General features: G+C 44.9%; 5 protein-coding genes and 1 non-coding gene across 6 annotated transcripts; 3 read left to right on the top strand and 3 right to left on the bottom strand.

Annotated features, from left to right (window-relative positions):
- Positions 1 to 296: 296 nt before the first annotated feature.
- C8R40DRAFT_762823 (GMC oxidoreductase-domain-containing protein) lies at positions 297 to 3,663 on the top strand. Its single transcript, XM_046236147.1, has 21 exons — positions 297 to 343; positions 397 to 495; positions 554 to 618; positions 669 to 852; positions 904 to 1,004; positions 1,058 to 1,246; positions 1,303 to 1,313; positions 1,366 to 1,506; positions 1,571 to 1,699; positions 1,759 to 1,889; positions 1,940 to 2,029; positions 2,087 to 2,135; positions 2,195 to 2,332; positions 2,395 to 2,452; positions 2,508 to 2,596; positions 2,664 to 2,968; positions 3,032 to 3,051; positions 3,109 to 3,199; positions 3,252 to 3,312; positions 3,369 to 3,437; positions 3,493 to 3,663. The coding sequence occupies exons 2-21, from the start codon at positions 456 to 458 to the stop codon at positions 3,509 to 3,511; spliced, it is 1,980 nt and encodes a 659-aa protein (XP_046089514.1). The 5' UTR covers positions 297 to 343; positions 397 to 455; the 3' UTR covers positions 3,512 to 3,663.
- A 400-nt stretch (positions 3,664 to 4,063) lies between these two features.
- C8R40DRAFT_1167157 (uncharacterized protein) lies at positions 4,064 to 4,314 on the bottom strand (the record flags this gene model as incomplete). The annotated part of the gene is made up of 2 exons (XM_046230962.1): positions 4,064 to 4,216; positions 4,267 to 4,314. The coding sequence occupies 2 exons, from the start codon at positions 4,312 to 4,314 to the stop codon at positions 4,064 to 4,066; spliced, it is 201 nt and encodes a 66-aa protein (XP_046089513.1).
- Positions 4,315 to 5,114: 800 nt separating this feature from the next.
- Positions 5,115 to 5,195, bottom strand: C8R40DRAFT_t58. The gene has a single exon. It is a non-coding gene; the product is annotated as a tRNA-Gln (tRNA).
- A 543-nt stretch (positions 5,196 to 5,738) lies between these two features.
- On the top strand, positions 5,739 to 8,810 carry C8R40DRAFT_1038286 (GMC oxidoreductase-domain-containing protein; the record flags this gene model as incomplete). The annotated part of the gene is made up of 19 exons (XM_046223744.1): positions 5,739 to 5,778; positions 5,847 to 5,911; positions 5,963 to 6,146; positions 6,203 to 6,307; positions 6,371 to 6,549; positions 6,606 to 6,616; positions 6,669 to 6,809; positions 6,870 to 7,010; positions 7,147 to 7,232; positions 7,282 to 7,371; positions 7,429 to 7,477; positions 7,539 to 7,663; positions 7,721 to 7,794; positions 7,845 to 7,933; positions 8,044 to 8,321; positions 8,390 to 8,409; positions 8,469 to 8,559; positions 8,620 to 8,680; positions 8,738 to 8,810. 19 exons carry the CDS (start codon positions 5,739 to 5,741, stop codon positions 8,808 to 8,810), a joined length of 1,902 nt encoding a protein of 633 aa, XP_046089512.1.
- Positions 8,811 to 8,997: 187 nt separating this feature from the next.
- C8R40DRAFT_1167155 (uncharacterized protein) lies at positions 8,998 to 10,555 on the bottom strand (the record flags this gene model as incomplete). The annotated part of the gene is made up of 11 exons (XM_046230961.1): positions 8,998 to 9,054; positions 9,107 to 9,159; positions 9,213 to 9,353; positions 9,425 to 9,522; positions 9,592 to 9,690; positions 9,747 to 9,832; positions 9,895 to 9,946; positions 10,009 to 10,129; positions 10,186 to 10,210; positions 10,267 to 10,444; positions 10,497 to 10,555. 11 exons carry the CDS (start codon positions 10,553 to 10,555, stop codon positions 8,998 to 9,000), a joined length of 969 nt encoding a protein of 322 aa, XP_046089511.1.
- Positions 10,556 to 15,178: 4,623 nt separating this feature from the next.
- On the top strand, positions 15,179 to 15,422 carry C8R40DRAFT_1167154 (uncharacterized protein; the record flags this gene model as incomplete). The annotated part of the gene is made up of 2 exons (XM_046230960.1): positions 15,179 to 15,296; positions 15,358 to 15,422. The coding sequence occupies 2 exons, from the start codon at positions 15,179 to 15,181 to the stop codon at positions 15,420 to 15,422; spliced, it is 183 nt and encodes a 60-aa protein (XP_046089510.1).
- Positions 15,423 to 20,787: the final 5,365 nt, after the last annotated feature.

Below are 20,787 nucleotides of genomic sequence, written 5' to 3'. Positions count from 1 at the left end.
TCCAATGAGTGTCCATGCTATATCACTGGCTATCACGATTCACCCACTGAAAATATCTCCTTGGGCGACTTTGGAAGCACCTTCTCTAATTCAGAATGATGAATGTAACTGCCCCTTGGGCATAGGGGCTTCCTAATGCTCGTAGAAACCGTTAGTAAGTAGTTGACCTCCTCTTGTTAAAAATTCAAGTACATATTGAGCGTTCCAGACGTCTTATCTTCATTTGGGAAGCACTGACCTCGATCCATTGCTCCCGTATAGCCCCGACTAGCTCGATATGTTCCCGTCACTGATATGACCAGGAAATAATCATCTGGTGCCACAGAGGACAAACTCAGTTGAGGTACGTGAGGTTCCACTTCGAGAGTTATGCAGTAAAGCCAAAGTAGGTACTAGCTAGTCATGAATGGTATAAAGCGCCTCTCTCACCTGAAAACTGCTCATCATAAAACCTCATGCCTCTCTTCGACACATACGATATTGTTTTCGCTGGTGGTCCGTAGTATTTCAAGGATTTTTGTATGAACGATGTTACTCATATCTCCCTGTACAGGTGGCACTGCCGCATGTATCATCGCTGGTCGTCTTGTTCAAGCTGATTCATCGTTGAAGATTCTGGTATATTTCCGAGTTCCCTGGATGTCGACTTTCGCTCCAATTGTGTTCAGGTTATAGAAGCAGGCCCGCATAGTTTCAACCTGCACAATCACGTTCAGCCCGCTAGATACCTCAACAGCCTTGTTCAAGGTCATACTGTTACAGTCCACAACAGTGTCCACAGTGAAGCGCTTGGTGGAAGATCCGTTTCCGTTCCCTCTGGATGCTGCGTGGGTGGTGGGTCCGCTGTGAACTGTGAGTAGTGGTGTCACAAGTCAATCTTCCTCATCATTTAACAAACCCTAGTCATGATTTATACCCGTGCTGCTGCATCTGACTACGACGACTGGGAAAAATTAGGTAATTCTGGTTGGGGATCAAATTCACTTATCCCTTTGGCCAGAAAGGTCAGTGTTCGAATGATTAGCAGCTGCACATCTTTCTTATCACCTTCAACCAGGTTGAAACCTACCAAGTTCACTCTGACAGCCCGTCAATGCACGGTTTCACGGGACCCATTAAAGTCTCTCATGGAGGACACGACACCAACATTGGCAAAGAGTTCTTAACTGCGGCGCAATACGATAAAGGCAGAAAAACTTCACCCTCCGCTGATATCAACGATTTTCAAACAACGAATGTATATGGGGTGTGTCGGTTCGCTTTCTACTGTTCACCTCGTTGACGAAGATTGCCCCTTGTCAGCCTTGGCACAAGTATGTGTTAATGTATCCCATTTTCTGATAATCTGAACCACCTTCGTGCTAGATATATTGACTCAGATACTGGAAAACGTTCCGACGTTGCACATCATTTTCTGTATAATCTTCCAAACTTTAGCTTGGACCCCAACGAAGGCAATAACTTGCATGTTCTGACCAACCGGCGAGTGGTCAAAGTGATCTTCAAGTATATCAAGGTTTCCATTAGCATTTCAATTTCACTTGTTCAAGTGAATTCCTTTTGTTTCCAGAGATAATCGTGCAATCGGTGTTGAGTATGTTGCTCGTGAAGAGTCTCGATTGCAGCCTCGAATCGCATATGCTTCCCGCCTAGTTGTACTTTCTAGTGGAGCTTTCGGGTCACCCGCAATTTTGGAACGGTGAGCTGAAACACATTGCACGAACATATGTATAATTTACTCACTCGGTTTTTTCTGCTGCCTTCCTATTTTCTGTTCTTATTTGGTTCGCGGCCTCTATGCAGTTCTGGAATCGGGTCTGCACGTTATCTAGCAGACACGGATATTCGTCAGATAGTTGATCTCCCAGGTGTAGGAGAAAATTACAACGGTAACTCCTCTTTTCGATCGTGTCGCAGAACCTATATGATATTTGCATAGATCATACCCTCTGTGTTACCCCGTATCTCGCCTCAGAAGACTCCGACTGTCTAGACGATATATTCAATGGAGATGAAGAAGCTATCAAACGTAAAACTTGTTTTAGGCATATGTTGACCACTGCTGACTGACAATTCACCATCAAAGCCCATCTCAAGGAATGGCAAGAGGAAGGCTCAGGGCTTTTGGCACACAAGCGAGCTGAATTTTGTTTTGATAACAATCATAATGCTGAATGCTGTCTGTTGCTTCAAGTTCCGTAGATGCGGGGGTCAAGTTACGGCCTACGCCAGAAGAGCTTGAAGAGATAGGGCCCTCTTTCAGACAGATATGGGAGGAATTTTACGTTGGGGCCCCGGACAAGCCAGTTGCGTGCTTAGTTCCGACTGCGGGGTTAGAACATTTCTCTCGTTCAATTTGGAAAAGAAGTGTTGATTGGGTTTTATATTATGCAGGGATGTCCAAAATTCTGCTCCACCCGGGTTGAAGACATTTGGAATCATCTTTTTTATGGTGAGTCTGCTCTATCCATTCATCTGATCACAATAAAAACCCAGTTCATTTGAAGGCGTACCCTCGGGCTACAGGCTACACCCATATCTCTTCTCCTACAAATCCTTGGGCTCCTTTAAGGTTCGATCCCAAGTTTGTAGAAGAGTACGTATGATATCTTGCTGGATATTTACTTTCTTGGCCCGTCCGACTGAACTCTTTCTGTTCTTAGTCCTGCGGATCTCTCGGTCCTTCGATGGTCCTACAAGCATGCTCGTGAACTTGCTCGCCGGATGAAGTCATTCAGAGGAGAAATTCCTGCTAGGCATCCCAAGTTTTGTTCTAATTCATCAATTTCCGGCGTCAGCAATGGTACCCCGTGCACTATGTCCTGCAATGGTCCTTCGTACGTTGTACCTACCAAAAGCACAGCATCCATTGTCCCTTCTGCCTCTGGACCGTTTGCCATTGATTCCCCGAAAATCGTTTATTCAAAGGAAGATGATAGAGCCATAGATGAGTACATTAGAGCCACCGGTGAGAGGGATGTGCATCTTTTATTTTCTATCTACTGAAATTCTTTTCGTCTGCCCTAATTAGTGGGTACGACTTGGCATTCGGTGGGTGGTAATTCATCCTACTTCCGATCTTTGCTCATCATCTTCTCTTGTACTCAGCTTGGTACATGCGCAATGAAACCTCGAGAAGCCGGCGGAGTCGTCGATTCTCGGCTCAACGTGTACGGAGTGGAGAATCTGAAAATAGCGGGTAGGTCATACTGCTGATTGATCCTTGAGATTCCATTGCTCATTGTTCGCAGACATGAGCATTGCTCCACTAAACGTCGGAGCGAACACCAATAATACCGCACTTGTCATTGGGTATGTGTATACTACGATTGGAAGGTTGGGAGCTCCGCATTAACAGAGGTCTCTAGAGAAAAGGCCTTTCTCCTCATTGCAGAAGATTTGGGCATCTCGCTTGAAAGTGAAACAATCAGCCAAAGGTTGAAGAATTTAAGTCTCTGTGCTCATTTGAACGGTAATTGACTTCATAGAAAGAGGTGTAGTTGTAAGTTAGCACGATACGAAAAATAGAGTTTGGAATGGAAGGCCCTCCGTACGCGATGCTGATTCAAGTCGGGTGTAAGGGCTTGACAGACACCGCACGATTGGTTATAAGTCTATACCGGAAGGTATGTCTGAAAGACACGTAGGGGCAAGTAGGATATTGGCAATGGACGATGAAGGAGAACGCGAAATCATTATCATCGTTTTTCTTCCAGTGTGAAGCCTACATACAATCTCTCAATGTCGTCGCACTCCTGTCCAGTCTGCCTTTGCCACTTAGCAGATCATACCCGGTTTTGGAAATTTTTGAGTGATGCCGGGATTGCGGGTGTTCCCTGTTACAGCTACAGGTTGTAGCTGCAATCAAAGCAGAAACGCGGATGAAGCGTTATGTGCCAGAGCTGTCCTTGGATGTGATTCGCAAAATCACGAGAGGTGGTGGCTCTGTTGCGCTGCGCAAGATAGTAACGCTAATTCGAAGTGTCGAAGCCGGAAAATCAAGCTTTTGAGGTAGTGCTTGATTTCGAGCTATTTTGAGGCATACGAGCGAGTTCTACAAGTTCTAGTTAACGCAGATGTCCACTTTTTGACAGCAATTTGGAGACTCGCCCGCTTCGTAGCTCTCCAGATCTGCTTTCCTCCGCCCGTCAATATGTTTCTTCGAAGCGTACAACGCAAACGCAGCGACGAACATTGCTCCTGTAAAGCCCAAAGCCTGATAGAATCAATCAAAAAAGAAGTTTGGGATGAGCAATCGCTGTATACCATGTTACGAAAGGTATTCTTGGAAGTTTTTGCGTATTGCGCGCCCATGTCGTTCAGGAGCGGTGGAGGCTTGGGTCACCGGTAAATTCGGACCGGGTTTTTTCTGTCTCCTCGATTCACTTTGTCGATTCTATGCGTGTCCTCAAGGCCACAAGGCCTCATTGCCCAGTAAAATTTAGATATACGTTGGTATACCAGAATCGCCTCTATCTCTAATTGAAATGATTAAAATGAATGAGTTACTCTTGCAGCCCATCGTTTTAAGGGAAGGAATCGAGGCTAAGCAAGGAAGAACTTTGGGTGAAGCTGAAGATGCATTCAGAGTGATCAAAAGCCCTTCCATTTTCCTGTCACTATATGTAACGCTCCCGAACATCATGTACTACACATTCCCTTCTTGATTCTATCCGCAGAGCTGGCATCCAAGTGTGTACAAGCAATCCCCGAGTATGAGCGAGTATGCGACACGCTAGGTATCACCTGTTTTCACCTACTTCATTTTTGCAAATGCCTCTTCCCTGGGTTGTATCATACCCGCACTTTATATCCTATGTCATTTTGACTTCTGCATAACGTGTGTAATGCCGATGACCTTGTTCATCTCATATTCGCCCAATAACGCTGCAATTGCGCGAACCGGACTCAGGTCAGCCTACTTGAAGTGCGAGTTCATTTTACTGTAATATACATACACATCTGTCTACAGACTGAGGAGTCAATGGTCACTTTCAGGTAGGCACATCATATCGATGATCTTCAGGGAAGTTGAATGATATTCGTAACTATTCGTAAGTCATCCCAACGGTCCAACAAAAAGTGGTAACACCCAGAAAAAAAGATATCAACGCAGGTCCAACCAGGACTCGAACCTGGGTTACGGGAAGTCAGGAAATCAGAATCCCGGGTGATAACCTCTACACTACTGAACCTTGACTTCCCTGGTTATGCAATGATCCAAATGGCTTGTTTGGAGTGCTAAGTAGTACGTTCGCAACTCTACAAAACTCTACTCACTAGTTACTCACTATCCATAACATCGAATCTTAGGTTCTACTTTTTACGACGGTTACAAATAGTTCCTCTAGGATCAATCGGGACTATAGCGCCTGGTAGTCAATCATCAAAGATTCCCTAATATTAGAGTTGCAATTCGGGAGGTTCAAGTAGGTTCAAGTACTTCGCGATCTCTTTGCACCCCAAAACTTTGCATCACCCGTTGGAATTGGGTTACCGTTGTACTCCGTTAGGGACAAGACGGTATGGTCAGGCGCATTATCTACACTCGGAAGCTCTTGAGTCTTGGTCGATGTGTTCCCGCTCCTGGCCTAGTAACAAATACTCAATCCACAGGGGGACAAACGTGACAACTCGTGCGCTTCTCCGCTTCTAAAGCCATGCAGCTCTCCATATGCGTTACTATAAAATGCGCCGGACACTAGAACAGCGGACAGCATAAATTCCTCTCTCATCTCATGCCTCTCTTCAGCTCGTACGACCTCATTTTCGCTGGAGGTTGGTAACTCGCTATCATCTCCATAGTTTATTTTGCACGACTGATACTTTTCTTTTGCCCTGGTCAGGTGGCACCGTTGCGTGCATCATCGCTGGTCGCCTTGCTCAAGCCGACCCTTCTTTGAAGATTTTGGTAAATCCCTTACAATATACCGACGTTGACTACCATTTCAACTTTATCTAGATCATAGAAGCAGGCTCACATAGCTTGAACTTGCATCACCATGTTCAGCCCGCGAGATATCTCAACAACCTTGTTCAAGGTCATACGTTCACACACCATAACAGTGTGCCGAGTGAAGCGCTTGGAGGAAGATCTGTTTGTGTTCCTTCTGGGTGCTGTGTAGGTGGCGGGTCTGCTGTAAACTGTGAGTAATGTTCAAACGTTTAACTTTTCTTCAATTTATCCAAACTTATGATCTAGTTCTGATGTATACCCGTGCTCCTTCGTCTGATTATGATGACTGGGAAAGACTGGGAAACCCTGGCTGGGGTTCGGAGTCGCTCATCCCTTTGGCCAAAAAGGCAAGTGATTCGAATTGATGACTTATCATTTTTCTAAATCTCTTCCACCAGGTTGAGACCTATCAAGTCCCTGCTGGAAGTCCATTGGTGCACGGGTTCACAGGACCCATCAAGGTCTCCCATGGAGGACGCGACACAAATATCGGGAAAGAGTTTCTTGAGACCGCGGCGCAATATGATGAGGACAGGAAAACTTCGCCCACTGCTGCTGATATCAACGATTTTCAAACAATCAATGTATATGGGGTGAGCCTTTACAATTCCTCAAATCCACCTCTTTGACAAAGATTCTCCCTTCTCAGCCTTGGCATAAGTAACAGTGCTTCCTCTCACTTGATTACTTGATTTAACTATGCAGGCGACAGATATATCGACTCGCGTACAGGAAAACGTTCAGATACCGCACATCATTTCGTTTACAACCTCCAAAACTTCAGCCTCGAGCCCAGTGATAGCAGTAATTTGCACGTCCTGACCAACCGGCGAGTTGTCAAGGTGATTTTCAGGTTTGTCAGGCTATATCATTCGTGTTTCTTTCCATTTTTAAGTTGAGTGAACATTGACAGAAACACTTGCGCAATTGGTGTCGAATACGTTACCCGTGAAGATTTCAACGGAAAGTCACTATCACAGCCTCGAATTGCATATGCTTCCCGCTTGGTCGTACTTTCGAGTGGAGCTTTCGGGTCACCGGCAATTTTGGAACGGTAAGTTGAACTAGGTTGAACTAGGTTGACTCTAGCTCGTACATCAAATGACATGTTATCCTCACCCGATCTTTTCCACATTGATTATCCCCACTGAATTCATGTCCTATCTCGTACCTTTTTGCCATATGTGCAGATCTGGAATTGGGGCCGCACGTCATGTAGCTGAAGCAAATGTTCAACAAATCGTCGATCTTCCAGGTGTCGGAGAGAATTATAACGGTACGTCTTCTTCTCGTCATAGTTCAAACTGAATGTGACATGTGCGTAGATCATAACCTCTGCCTTACCTCGTACCTAGCTTCCGAAGACTCTGACTGTCTGGATGGCATATTCAGTGGTGACGAAGAGGCTATCAAACGTAAAACTTGTTCAACGATATATGACGACCATTGTGATTGACATTCTACCTCCGAAGCACATCTCAAAGAATGGCAAGAAAAAGGTTCAGGGCTTTTGGCGCACAAGTGAGTTGAACATTGGGATTAATACTTTTGCTGGCAGCTGAATGTCGTCCTTCATCTAAAGCTCCATAGATGCGGGAGTAAAACTGCGTCCCACATCTGAAGAGCTTGAAGAGCTTGGGCCATCCTTCAGACAACTATGGAAGGACTTCTACGTCGGGGCACCGGACAAGCCGGTTGCGATCTTATGTCCAACTGCAGGGTTATAATTTATTGGGCTGGAATCGTGCTCAATTGTTGATTAAGTTATGTTATGCAGGGACCTGAAAAACGCCGGCACATTGACTCCATCGAAGACGTTTGGGATGGCCTTTTACACAGTGTGTTTTTCTATATATTCGATCCATTTCGAGTTGTAAACTATTTGCAGGCCTACCCGCAAGCGATAGGATACAGCCACATCACTTCTGGAATCAATCCTTGGGCGCCTTTGAGGTTTGATCCCAGGTATTTGGTAGAGTGCGTAACGTTCCCATTAACTTGGATGATTGCTGTTTATATTTCGATTGCCTTGTGTCTCTTCCTCATATCACGTTGGTTCTCGTTGCTGATGTCCTTTCTTGTCATAGCCCGGCAGATCTTGCAGTACTTCGCTGGTGCTACAAGCGCGGTCGCGAGCTTGCCCGCCGGATGCGGTCGTTCAGGGGAGAAATCCCTGCTGGACAACCTGATTTTTGTTCAAGTCCTCCAATCTCTGATGCCAGTATTAGCACTTCCCAAAGTGTGCTTGACGAAAGTACTGCCTCTGTAAATCCTACTGCCTCTGGTCCAGTTCCCATTGATGCTCCGAAGATTATTTATTCAAAAGAGGACGATAGGGCGATAGACGATTACATCAAAGCTACTGGTGAGAAGGGCATAGGCTCTTTCATTTTCCGAGCATTGCACTAACTTTTGACCTACTACTCATGTTAGTGGGAACAACGTGGCATTCAGTGTGTATCCATTTCTATTATTCATCATCCGTTGTACTAGATGGAGGGATCTCTTTTAGCTTGGGACATGTGCCATGAAACCACGAGCAGCCGGGGGAGTCGTCGACTCTCGACTTAACGTGTATGGGGTGGAGAATCTGAAAGTGGCTGGTTGGTTCATCCTCTAATTACCCTCGAGATCACTAATAACTTGGTCCATGGTTATTGTAGACTTGAGCATTGTTCCATTAAATGTAGGAGCCAACACCAATAATACTGCACTCGTTATTGGGTATGTACCTACCGCCATGAAGAGGGCTTAGTGACAATACTGACACAACTACCAAAGGGAAAAGGCCTTTCTCCTTATTGCAGAAGATCTAGGTATATCTCTTGAAAGTGAACAATTCAGTAAACCATAGATTGAAGAATTAAACCACCATCGTTTTCTCGTCACTGCAACTTGTCATTAATTTCCAAAGTTTGGTACTAAGTCTTTCAATATCTGAAATCTAATACTCCTCATAATCTTCACTGGGCTGCTTGACGAACTTCAATCACAATCTATGTATCCATATACTGGAGAATCTCTGCGGCTGGTTCCGTATATCAAACATCCACGGTCGACACGGAGCGTTTGTGTGGCTCGAACGACATTGTAAGTCCCTAAGAATTGACATTAAAGACTGGAGGGGAATTCCGATTCGACTAAGTCCACCTGGATAATAGGCTCCGTAACGGGGATAGCTGTAAGCCCTCCAGAGGTCGCGGCTGAGAAAACAAAAGTCTGTCAATCGAAGAAGCTTCAGTAGAATCATACGTACAGACACGGAGATGGGTACGAGGGAACCGAAACGCTGCAGGCTGCTTCGCCACCTCTGCACGCAATTCATGGACAAGTAGGAAATTGACAAGAGCAGTCAGGGAGTAAATTCTGCCGAGGATGCGAAACACGAAGGAATAACCTATCATAAATTACAAACATGATAGCAACCATTAACAATACCATGAATGGTTAAAACACGTAACTGCTCACCATTCAGATTAATCAACCAGAATACTAGTAGGACGGTCGTTGATACAGCAGTCACGCAACCGTATGCACCTACATAGAAACAGAATTTCTGAAGTAGTCTAGGGACGATGACAAGAAATCACTTCAAACTGTCTAAATTTCGACGGAAAGAGTGTTCAAGTACTAACGCTTGTGTTGTATTCTGGGAGGTTCTAACTGATTTGAGCCTGGTTATGGTGACAATAGCTAATGAAATATCTGTTGTGGCCATGATAGCTGCAGAGACACTAATAAAATTCGAGGGATGAGGATTGATTTTTTTTGTGTTTGGCGGAATACAAACAGAGGTGTATCTTCTTTCAACTTCAGAGCGACGTCGGATAATGGTCTCCTTAAGAGGAAGACGGTAATGCTTATAACTAGAGCGGGCTGAACAATTGATATCAGATAAATTCATTCCATGCTATCGGAGTGAGAGAGTGTACACGAACATTAGAAAAAACCAACAGAGCCAATATTGAGGTCACTGTTCGATTATGCGATCTAAAATGAACGATGTTCTTGGTAAAGATGATAATATACTGTCGATGCCATTTATCACTCACATAGACCAATATCGTTTCAGAAAATAACTCTGCTCAAGTAATGCAGCCAGATAGGTAACAACGACGGAGAGCAATGTGCTCCAATGGTTTGCCAGTTTGACTTGATCTACTATGTACCACGCTGAATATGTGACATTAATCATCAGTAGAATGCAAATCGAGATAGTTCTGACACACAGGATGCGATGGCAGACTCAAGAGCCTGCAGATGTTTCTCCAAACATTAGATTTATCCCATACTTACAAAAAAACACTCACCATATCCGTGCTGTAGCATATTGCAACAGTGCCGATTGTGTCCACCAAAAAGGTAACAATGATGGAGAGCTTTGTTCCTCTTGTGATTTTCTGCGTCGTAAAGAGCAGGAGATAGGCACAAAGTACCGCTTCACAAGTGTAAAGAACGAGATTCATCCATGAAGAGAGTAGGAACGTCCTATAAAGTGTCAGTATCGAGAGCTCGAAATTCGCGGGGACCAGTGACTAACAAAGCAGTTACACTTTTTTCTGCTGGGAATGTTTGCGCAATAAAAAAAACAGGACTCATGAAGGAGCATGGAAGTGATAAATTCAAGAGAGGGGAGATCAGTCTACTTTAAGTACATGACCTCTATCGAGATAGAACCTTCATGCTTCTGATGGGTGCTACATATCGTGAATAGACGAGAATTCGAGTAAACGAGAGTTAAATTGATTTTCATATAGAAACCGACAAGTCTATTAAATCGTTTCATTGATTTTACTCCACCTACTGCGCACTGGCATACCACTGGACAGTGAGTATGTCCTATGTATGCCAGTCCTGCGTCTATCCTATAGATACCATATTTAACAGAAGAGTGAATTTCTTTGCAGGAGGGCGAATCATAGTAAATCACAGTGCTACAGAAAATGGACCGGATCGAATTACACATATTTCCTGGCTTGTACACTTACCTTAACATTTGACACTGTAGAACTAGTACTTATAAGGCCTTTACTACATACAAGCCTGACCAGACAGCGAGCGCGCAAAGCTCTACTGATTTGGTATTCAACTTGTACTTACTTTAGTGACAGCCTGAGCATAAATCTACACAACGTCGCCGTTTGTCGGTATCTGCATACGATTTGTCAACAGTCACAAGAGTATTCCCAGATCAATGTCATTTGGATACCTATTTATAGTGTCATGCTACCAGATTCATGTTTTGTACTTGGACAGTTGGTGCTATTCGATTCCCAGGTCGAATAAAACCCTCTCAGCCTGCGTTGCGTAACAACTGCAAGGGGACATATATACAGCAGACTTACAGTGGCAGCTATCTCTCGAGTATTCAAACCCGGACGTGCAGCATTCCTACTATTTGAGGATCAACCACCGCTAACTCTGGCACCAAAGTACGAGGCGTACCTTTATTGATAAATTCGAACTTAAGGTTTTAACCTTAGGAACGTAAACAGTGAACTGTAAGATAATCGCTGGTACTACTATAATCCTGGCTACTGACAACCACCGAGAGCAGACGGAGGTTCTAAGCCGCCGCCTGTCTCCAACTTTTACTTTTACTCGATGTGCATCTGGTACTGCCCTGCAGATGCGGTTGGGCTCATATACCCCGCCAAAGCCATCTTCAAAGTCGAAATTCGTGGCGTCCTTACGACAGGGAATAAGGAAGAAAGAGGAGCACCTAGAATCGAATTCCAGAAGACTTTAGGCCTCTCTCAGGCTATCTGTATTTCGATCTTGAATCCTGGATGCTCTGAATGTTTGTCTTGAGTATCTTGAGACTTTATGAACTTCAATCTTGAGCTCGAATCCTGGAGGTTCTCGCCGCGTCCGAGGTATATGTAGATTACTTGTAGCTTGGGCGCGGTTGAAGAGCGAGCAAACGGCTTTAATTATATCCCATCCCGCGATCTGATACATAAGTATACCTTAACAATAAGAACGTTCAACAGCGTTCTGTGACTGCGGAATATTAATTCCACCAATATATTGCAAAAGATCACAAAGCACATACCTTACCTTACCATAAATGAGTCATTTCATTGGTCACAACCGTCTTCAATATTGGAATATATACTGATGATTCGGGATCCGATGTGCAAGAGAAAGATTTGAAGACTAACTGGAGTGATATCGGGTGATCAGTCAGTCACAATTTAATGAAACTGTTTGCTTTGTTCTATGTACATACACCATTGGAGAAGGACGGCAAAGATTCCAGTTTGAGGGACGGCAAAGATTCCAGTTTGAGGGACGACGGGGATCATCAATATCGGGAGGTAAAATGAGTAGTTTTCATGCATGTTCATTTCGGAACCAGCGCGAAACACAAGACGACGCGGCAGGAGTGAGGGTAAAGAAGAAAGAGTCTTTTGTTCTCTCTCTTTGAGCCCTTGCTTGGCCTCTACACGTGCCCGGACTTCCTTACATACGCACCTGTGCGCACCGCCGGTGCGCGCACGGATCCGGAGATAACTATAGGCATGGGATCCGACAAACCAGGACGTACCAATCCCGGAAATTCGTCTCATCCATGGAACACAAATCTATAATGAAAACCGGATGAGAACTGGGTTTGAGGGTCCAACAACGGTCTACTAAAAGAGTGAAGGTTTCTCAGAATGTGATTCGGAAAAAAGAGCCGGGGGTACCGACAAGCTAGTGAAGCGACGAAAAAAACATATCACTTCCGTCCGACACACACTAAGTAAATCACAGCAATTTAGTATTGAGATTTCCATCCCGAATCTGGTATACACTTACCGCAGGGCCTCGTGTCCCACACAGCAGTCACCTCTAAGTTCCTACGTCCAGCCTTTTTTCTTTTGTCTCATATTCACGTTGCCACGGGCGGTGCGTTATACGGTTTTGTGAAAAGAACAGACGTGACATATCACATCCACGAATAATTTTTCCGAAGAGCCCCTGTGAACTATGTTGAGACCTCTTCTGTGGTAAGCTAAGCTAGGATTCGTGTGCTGGCCAGCCTGGTCACCGGCGCTCTTGGTGGTACTAATACCGTTGTGGTACCCAGTCACCCGGTAGTTGTACGTTGGGTTTACGTTGTCCGATGAACAAGTAGAATCGTTCAACTTTCAAGTTCTCCCTGAATCTTCTTCTTCCATTGAATCGGAGGTACCAGATGAACCGATGATGAATGAACGGACCTTGCTTTGTGCGTCTGGGGTACAGAAACCCCGTCAAGCCCATCGATTCGTGTGATAATCATTGAACCTAGCTGAACAACGACGCACGATAGCCATCATTGGGTATGAGTATGGAGTATAGATGAGAAGAGGGAGTAAGAGAAGTGAGGACTTATCTCTGAGGAATACAATTCATCGTCATCTAAACTCGTCATCTCGAAATTTAGAGTGGGGGGTAACGAACTTTTAAAGTAAACTTCAGGCGCAAAAACGCGTTCACGTCCTGTTCGTGGAGATGAAAATTCCATCTACATAGTGTAGTGTATATACATAGATCTTTTCCCCGCTCGGTCCCCGCCATGATAAGTAAATTCAGAATTGGTTCTAATTTTGAATCCTACGAGGAAACGTTTGTTCCAAATGAGCAAAACGCGGAAAAGATTCTACCGATGAGAAACCCTTGAGAAACGATGGCAGAACTCAGATAAAAAATATCGCCTCCGTGGAACTGGAACAATGATTTAGCCCTTGTACGGTCAATCGATATATAACCATACCATGATTAGACCGAGAAAAACGTATGTGCCTTGTGAACGTCAATCTATTCAACCCATTCAAGAATTTGAATACGGGATTAGCCTCAAGGTTGATCTAGGGAACAAACCTAGCTCGACTTCCCGTTCATGGCCCATAGTTCAGCAGAGTTGACCCCTGCTTCACAAGGGAGGAACAATGCAAATACCTTTGAAATGTTATCAGATAGCGAATGAGGGACCAACGAATTCAGGAATTCTTTAATGACATCCAATGATCAACAACGAGGGTGGCTGCAGTCGTCCGTGTGGGGACGAGATACTATCAATAAGGCTGTATGTGGTGCTTTGAGCGGAAGTACAACTCCAGCGATGATCATCTTTGTTGGGTCTGATGACAGAGATACAACGTTGTTGATACGGAGCTCGTCTATGATGAATTGCTTTGCCTCGCGTCCGAGGTATGTATGCATCCTTGCGCTGACAATAAAAGTGGAATTCAAGCGCCGGGGCAATGGGTTGTTTTTTTTTGTTGCTATAAGGAGATTATGTAAGATGTGAAACGACGTCACTTGGGGAACTCAGGCAAGAGGTGAGGACGATTCTCCAATGAATAGAGAATCCAGGCAGGGTCTATTGGCTGGAGTTGTAGAACAGTCTCAAATGCCCTTCAAGCCCGAATATAGCTTACGGAATGTACCTAAGTAGCTGGATTATCAATACGTGAAGGTGAACACAGTTATTCGAAGATTTCAACCAAGTTTTACAGTATGGCCTCTCGACTTGGGGTTAGTTAGGGCTTTTCGCGTGGCAGCATAAGTACCCTCTGAATCTCCCTTACCTCTTGAGGTTAATGGTTGCCGGTGCCCTGGTTCATTTCTTCCCGTTTCGAATTCATCACTGATTACTGTATCCCCTTGCGGGTGAATTCGGGTACCGTCGACCCCCAACCCGCGCCAGATTTCCGTTTGCTTGTTGAGAGAACAGGAACTAGGGATAGTGATATCGAGAGAGAGCGATATTTTAGTCCATAGATAAGAGTCGGACGCACTTTCTTTCTTTCTTTAAAGTCGGTCTTCTATTCTCCCGCAAAGGGAGAGAGATAACGAGCAGATTATTCCGATTGAACATGTACAAAGGAGCGTTTACCGTTTATTCAAAGATGCGACGTCAAAATGCATCATGAATTTCTAACGTCAAATTGATAGTATAGAGAAAAAAAAGATTGGGTGAACGAATCCATAAAAGGATTAAAGCCAAACTGAACCAACCCAAGCCAGATTTTCGGGGCGGTGCGGTTCAGTTGACTTTTTTGGGCCTTGTGGCTCGCGATCGGCTTGATTCGTTCCTATGACCTTGTCTCGTATAAAGTAGCTCCAAAGACGAAATGGGAATCCCCCTCTGTCGACAAATCGTCCTAATCTCTTTGAACAACGGTTTGGGTGCTCTCGACCTTTTTTTTCGTGTTTCCTCTCTATCTACTTCATTCATCTCTCTCTCTCATGGCTCGTGTTGGCGACGTTACAAGGATATGGGAAATCAACATCCACTGGCCCATGTACAGTCAGTGTAGTATCTGGGATGGCAAAGGCGTAGAAATCTGGGAATGCGTAGTAGATCGTAAGTTCTTTCCAGTGTCTGTCTCGAATCAACCAGCGTTGAACGATTATATGTTTCATAGATCTCTCCAAGTCAAACACACGTCCTCCAAATCCCATGTACTGGAGATACCTCGCTCGCAGGTGATGAAGCCAAAGGGCGCCTCGAATCGCTCTCTCTCTACCGAGGATGCACAAACATACCTTGGCACCAAAACCAACCAATTAACAACTCATCATCGAAATCGCTATTGCTGTGCCGTGAAGCAGCCAAGCTTTTTTCGTTATCCGTGTACTATCTATGAGCCATCACGACCGCCTTTACCTCTCTCTCTCTCCTCCTCGTTTTGCTCGAACCTTTGCTCCCGAAGGCCTCATACTACCTTGTTCACGTTCAATGGCCATCTACATTTACATTCAGTCAGCCATAGTTATCAATAACTGTGATGCTGCGCTGCGACCGAATGTGGGGGGGCACTCCGCGGCGTCGAGATCTGAGTGGAAGGGTCGCTGGTACTCTTATTGTCGCTGTTACTGTTTTCTTTCGAGGGTCAGGACACCGTTGCGCAGGCGCTGTTCTGCGTCCCCACCCTCATGCATGCATTATTCTCATTCACTGTTCACTCTGTATTTATTCCTTTTTTTTTGCGTCTGTCTTGGGCTTTTCTCTCCTGCAATCTTCTGACACTTATCATACATATGCATTCATACACTACTCATTTTTTGGTTTGACTTTGTGGGGTTATTCTTTTGGGTGAAATCTTGTTCTGCCGTGCTGCCTGCGCAGCTGGTGCCTATGTTGTTTCCATAACTACAATAAACTGTACCTTTCAATTTTTTTCGATCCCGTTATCTTATACACCTTTCGATTGGGATGAATTACTGCTTACGCATTCTTACTGAGCTCAGCAGCTGCGTTTGTTATCTCTCGTTTCCGCATCTACGTCATAACATCATCATAAACTCCAACTGAACTAGTTCTCTGACAAATAACGATGACAAATATTCAATTCCAACTTCCTGCTTCGAATTCCATGTCATGTCTTGAAAATAACTGACAGAAGATTTTGTTCATGTGGTACAGTCTGTGTATACGTTACACACCACCACGTACGCGTATTGACTTTGTGACGCTAGCTTGACAAGATAGTCAGTTCTTCGCGGAGAAACTTCCAGCTTGCTTCTGCTCCCTGTCATCGACGTTTTCTTAATTCAAACGCTCCGACTGGTCTTTCAAATCCAAAGCACTAAATGATTCTTCTTTTCAAGTAGCTCCCTATCAGCATGGACCCGGCATTTCCTTACCCGCCCCCTCCAACTTCCAAAGGAATCATCAAGAAAATCGAGAAGCTTCCTGCATGATCATCGTCATTATATGGTTATATATAATATTATCGGTCTCGTTGTGACAATGTATCCAAAGAAGGATCAGAAACCCCCTGGTTCAAATGAGCTTTCAGCGTTAACTTCCCTCTGCAAATCAGCGCTCGGGTATATCTCCAAAAATACAAGCTTATCTCGAACTTACACTGACTGCTTGGGCCATGAGACCTCAAGGTTTTACTTCCGCTGAGGTTGACATTATTATCAGAAGAACTTGCCGCCGGGCAGATCGATGCTATAGTAATGGCCACACACTTGCCACATTCTCCTGACAATAGTCTCTGTCGACAGAAGTCTTGCTCACGAAAGTTATGATTGACAAGTTAAGTTATATCCCTATGTCCCCGGAACCTTCTTTATACCCGCTCGTTCACCCTTAAACCTTCCCAGGAAGCCTTACATGGACAACCCGGAAAACAATATGAATTATGTGTAAAAGGGGGTTCGAACTTTGCTTCAACTTTGTTCAGCCCCCCCACACACACATACGTACACCATTAGCAAAAGCTTCTCGTTGCGAGACTCTCACAAATCCCAAGGATTCATGCTCTTCGCTTCGCACTTCTTCGAACTCCTTACATGGCCTACAGAATCACCGCATGCCAGTTCTCTGAAAGAGTCTCACGCGGCGGCGGCGGTGGAGAAAAACGAACGCTGCTTTGCTGGTTTACTCTTTACTCATAGCTGGTACATATCTCTCTGCATCCTCAATAGAAAGAGATTGGACCGCACCGGTCCAACATTCCTTTCCTTTCTTCATATCATGATGAGCTCAAGTTTCAACGTTTCCACGTCCACGTTTCAACTCTCCCCGTCGCCGCACTGTATATATGCTTGGTTGCCTTGGCCCTTCACCCTTGCCCTTGCTGTGTCTCCCTGAAACCTGCTCGTTGTGACCATCGGGAACATCGGATTGTTCTGGGCCCGGTTAACAGCTCGTGTCTGCCACAGCCTGCCTCGGAGGAAAGTGCAGGTATAACAACCTCGTTACTATGGCTGATTTTTGCATAATTCGAAATCCCGAAATCCAGTGACTCGACCCGACCCGACGGCGGATGCGGATGCCAGTATGCTAGCAGTGCTTTTTCGAGCGATTTTGCACAGAGATTGCATGGAGATTTACACAGATATCAATGAGCACACAGAGATTACACAGAGATTGCAACGAGGACATGTACACACAAGCGCGGTTTCTGCGTTAGGTGTGTGTCCTGCCTTAGGCTGGCCTCGGGTTGTGTTCTGCCTCATCAAGATTTGTCCTATACATACTTCGATGAGCTTCGTTCGCTTCGATGATGACGGTTATCGGTATAAAAATAAAATAAAATACTAACACTAATCAATGGGTCCTACTTACTGTCATTACTGCTGTCCCCGACACCCTTCTCTTGAATTCTCATCCATCTCGGTGATTACAAATATACTATAAGGTTCAATAAAAGAATGAAGGCTTTCACTTGAGTTGGTAAAACAGTAACACGTACATTCCTTGAGTTATTTGTATCCTTGACAAAACGATACTCAGTTCAAGGACTGTGTTGCTGTGATGTTGCAATTGTCACAACCTGGTGTGTAGCCAATGGTCCGCAACCGCTTGACACGGATTATCTGTACATACATAGAAAAGATAGATCGATATCTCTGCCAAGATCTCTGCATTGTGGAAGATATGTGGGTTCCACTAGTCAGTCAATCAGTAGTCGTACCACACAACATGTCGAATGTTCTAGCAGTTTCTTTCCGCGATTGAATGCGCTTATTTTCCCTATTGGTGCCAAAAGCCTCATCGCGAACTTGTGCTAAACCCAATTCTCATGACTCTGAGCGCCGAGAAACGCTGAGTAAGTGGGAGAGCGCAAGTCGAAGCACCTGCACGTACACTTGATGAAGATGGACAAGTTCAAAACAAAACCGCAGTGAATCCGTCTATACATACTGCATGTACTATATCGTATGTATCATATTTAGTGCCAGTACTACTGCTGTACTAGTTCGGTTTTTGGGGCGACATTTATTCAATCGTACATACACAAGACTCAAGTTGTGTTCATGTTACTGTACTATAAGGAACTACTACTACATACTGTGTTGAAGTCAGTACATAAATAGATGAACACACCTTGCATTTAAAAAAGTGCGATCGCACCTGATCGCACTCAGTCCGGGATGGCAAGGATTTAGATCTTGGATTGAGTGTTGGCACTGGTATTGCCAATTGATTACTTACTATTACATACTTGCTACGCATTAGGCGTTCAGTTCGTGAACGCTTCAACCTTAGCTTCAACAGCAAAAACCGCAATAAACCCATAAGGCCAACCTCCAGATGTACCGGAGACCCTTGAGTTTGGGATCTTGGATCGAGTTGAGTAGCACTTACGAGCACTTACCGTGCAAACAGTCAACTGGCAAACAGCAATAACAGTAATGAACAGAAACCGCAATGAACAGCAATAACCCCTGCAGATGCACCTGAAAGACCCTTGAAGAACTCCTGTCCTCAACACTGCTTACCTACTTCTAATTAGCACTTCCGTTTCATTGAATCCAAACTCCGATGACAACCTTGCGTTTTTCCTGCTGTGTACTTAGCAGGACCGAGCGCGAGAGAGGATTGGCTCGAATCTGTCGGCTGGAGACTGAATATTGAATGGACAGCGGTGAACAGGGAGTGTGTACGGACTACGGTCGAGCGTGTGTACGCCTATGTCGGACGAGTAATTGAGGATTGGTCATCGATGGTCGAGCCCAGGGCCTCCAAAGGGGGCTAGGGGGGCTAGTACGTTCCATACGTCCTTACCAGTCTATACTGTCCATAACCTTTCAGTAAAGTCTCGGACATTGCAGGAACCTGTATATTTGATGACGGGTCTTTTAAAATGTGATTATAAGAAGTAGCGACAAACGAAGGAGATCCAAGGCTGAGAAAATGAAAGGGGGTACCATACGTGTAGAGAAATGATATTCGTTCCGACGCGCCCAGAACCGCAGAAAGCAAAACATAAAGGTCCAGGTCAACTGTGGAGGTGTATCAATCAGTTGGCGGAAGCAAGAAGCGGTTGGAGATCGTACTTCTACCTTTTTTCTGGGAGCAGGAGTAGCGCTAACTATAGCAAACGTCTCCCTCAACTTACCGGACTGTCAACGAAAATCAGGCACCTTCTGTCTACCTTTGATACACCTCTTATACTTGCACAAGTTTGAAAGGATCTATCAAGTTCTTTTCTTACTAAACCATTTTGGGCCCTGTTCTTGTAGTAGTTGTAGAGCCTCCCCCTCCTTCCGTACAAACGAGCTGGCTCATCTTCGATTTATCTTTGCGCGTGTTTGTTTTTTGAGACGATGCGGGAGAACTAAGCCGATAATTACTTAGGACTTCAGGGCATTGTGGAGCTCGGCAAGGGTTTCGGAGCTTACCTTGCAGAAGAAGGAGCTTAAAATGTCTGCCGGTGGGGAAATGAATGAATTTCTTGATTATCGCGAGAGCGAGAACGAATCTGAACGCTTGACTACATAGCTTGACTTGTAAAAACAGAATATATACGCAACATCTGGCATCCCAGACAGACAAGATTTTGATTTCACGACCTTTCCTGCTTTGGTTAATGACTTTGTGAAGGGATTAAATACGGGATTTAAGGAATTCGGAACGGTTGGAAGAGAGTTGGAGCCGAAAGCCGGAAAACCTTGGATGCGGAAGCATGTCGGAACCGGAATGTTGAAAGGTGCTGAAGGACCAGGTGTTCAGTCGGTTCATGAAGGCAGGACTTGCACAAGAGATCAAAGGATAATCGAGGAAGATTTCGGAGCTTCATAGAGTAACGAACAAACGAATGGAACAAGCACGATGCATGAGGAGCGGAACTTCCTACTCCTCTCATTCTTTATTATTACGGCAACTCCCAAGCCGTGGTAGTACTTGGCTGGTATGTGACGTGATGAATCAGACAGATAGATATACTGATAGCTATCGATAGTACCTGATAGTACCTGCTGAGCGTTCAAAGTCGCTCGCTATCGTCCGCCGCAAATGAGCCCTGAAGCCAAGGTAACGTCGGTCTACATCAATTCGTAGGTTCGAGAATGGCCGCAAGTAGCAGTTCATCGATTTTCTGAGTTCAGGAGAACAA

Source organism: Lentinula edodes (assembly GCF_021015755.1).
Source record: "Lentinula edodes strain Le(Bin) 0899 ss11 chromosome Unknown C8R40scaffold_6, whole genome shotgun sequence".
In the NCBI taxonomy this organism is placed as follows: domain Eukaryota; kingdom Fungi; phylum Basidiomycota; class Agaricomycetes; order Agaricales; family Omphalotaceae; genus Lentinula; species Lentinula edodes.
Note: the sequence above shows the minus strand (reverse complement) of the source record. Positions and strands in the feature narration are given on the sequence as shown.

What these genes read in the sequence shown, in the direction of transcription:
- C8R40DRAFT_762823 (XM_046236147.1), top strand. Translation starts at nt 456, where the DNA reads ATGCCTCTCTTCGACACATACGATATTGTTTTCGCTGGTG. An exon ending in CGATATTGTTTTCGCTGGTG is followed by an intron (nt 496 to 553) that starts GTCCGTAGTATT and finishes CTCCCTGTACAG; the next exon opens with GTGGCACTGCCGCATGTATC. An exon ending in TGGGTACGACTTGGCATTCG is followed by an intron (nt 3,052 to 3,108) that starts GTGGGTGGTAAT and finishes TCTTGTACTCAG; the next exon opens with CTTGGTACATGCGCAATGAA.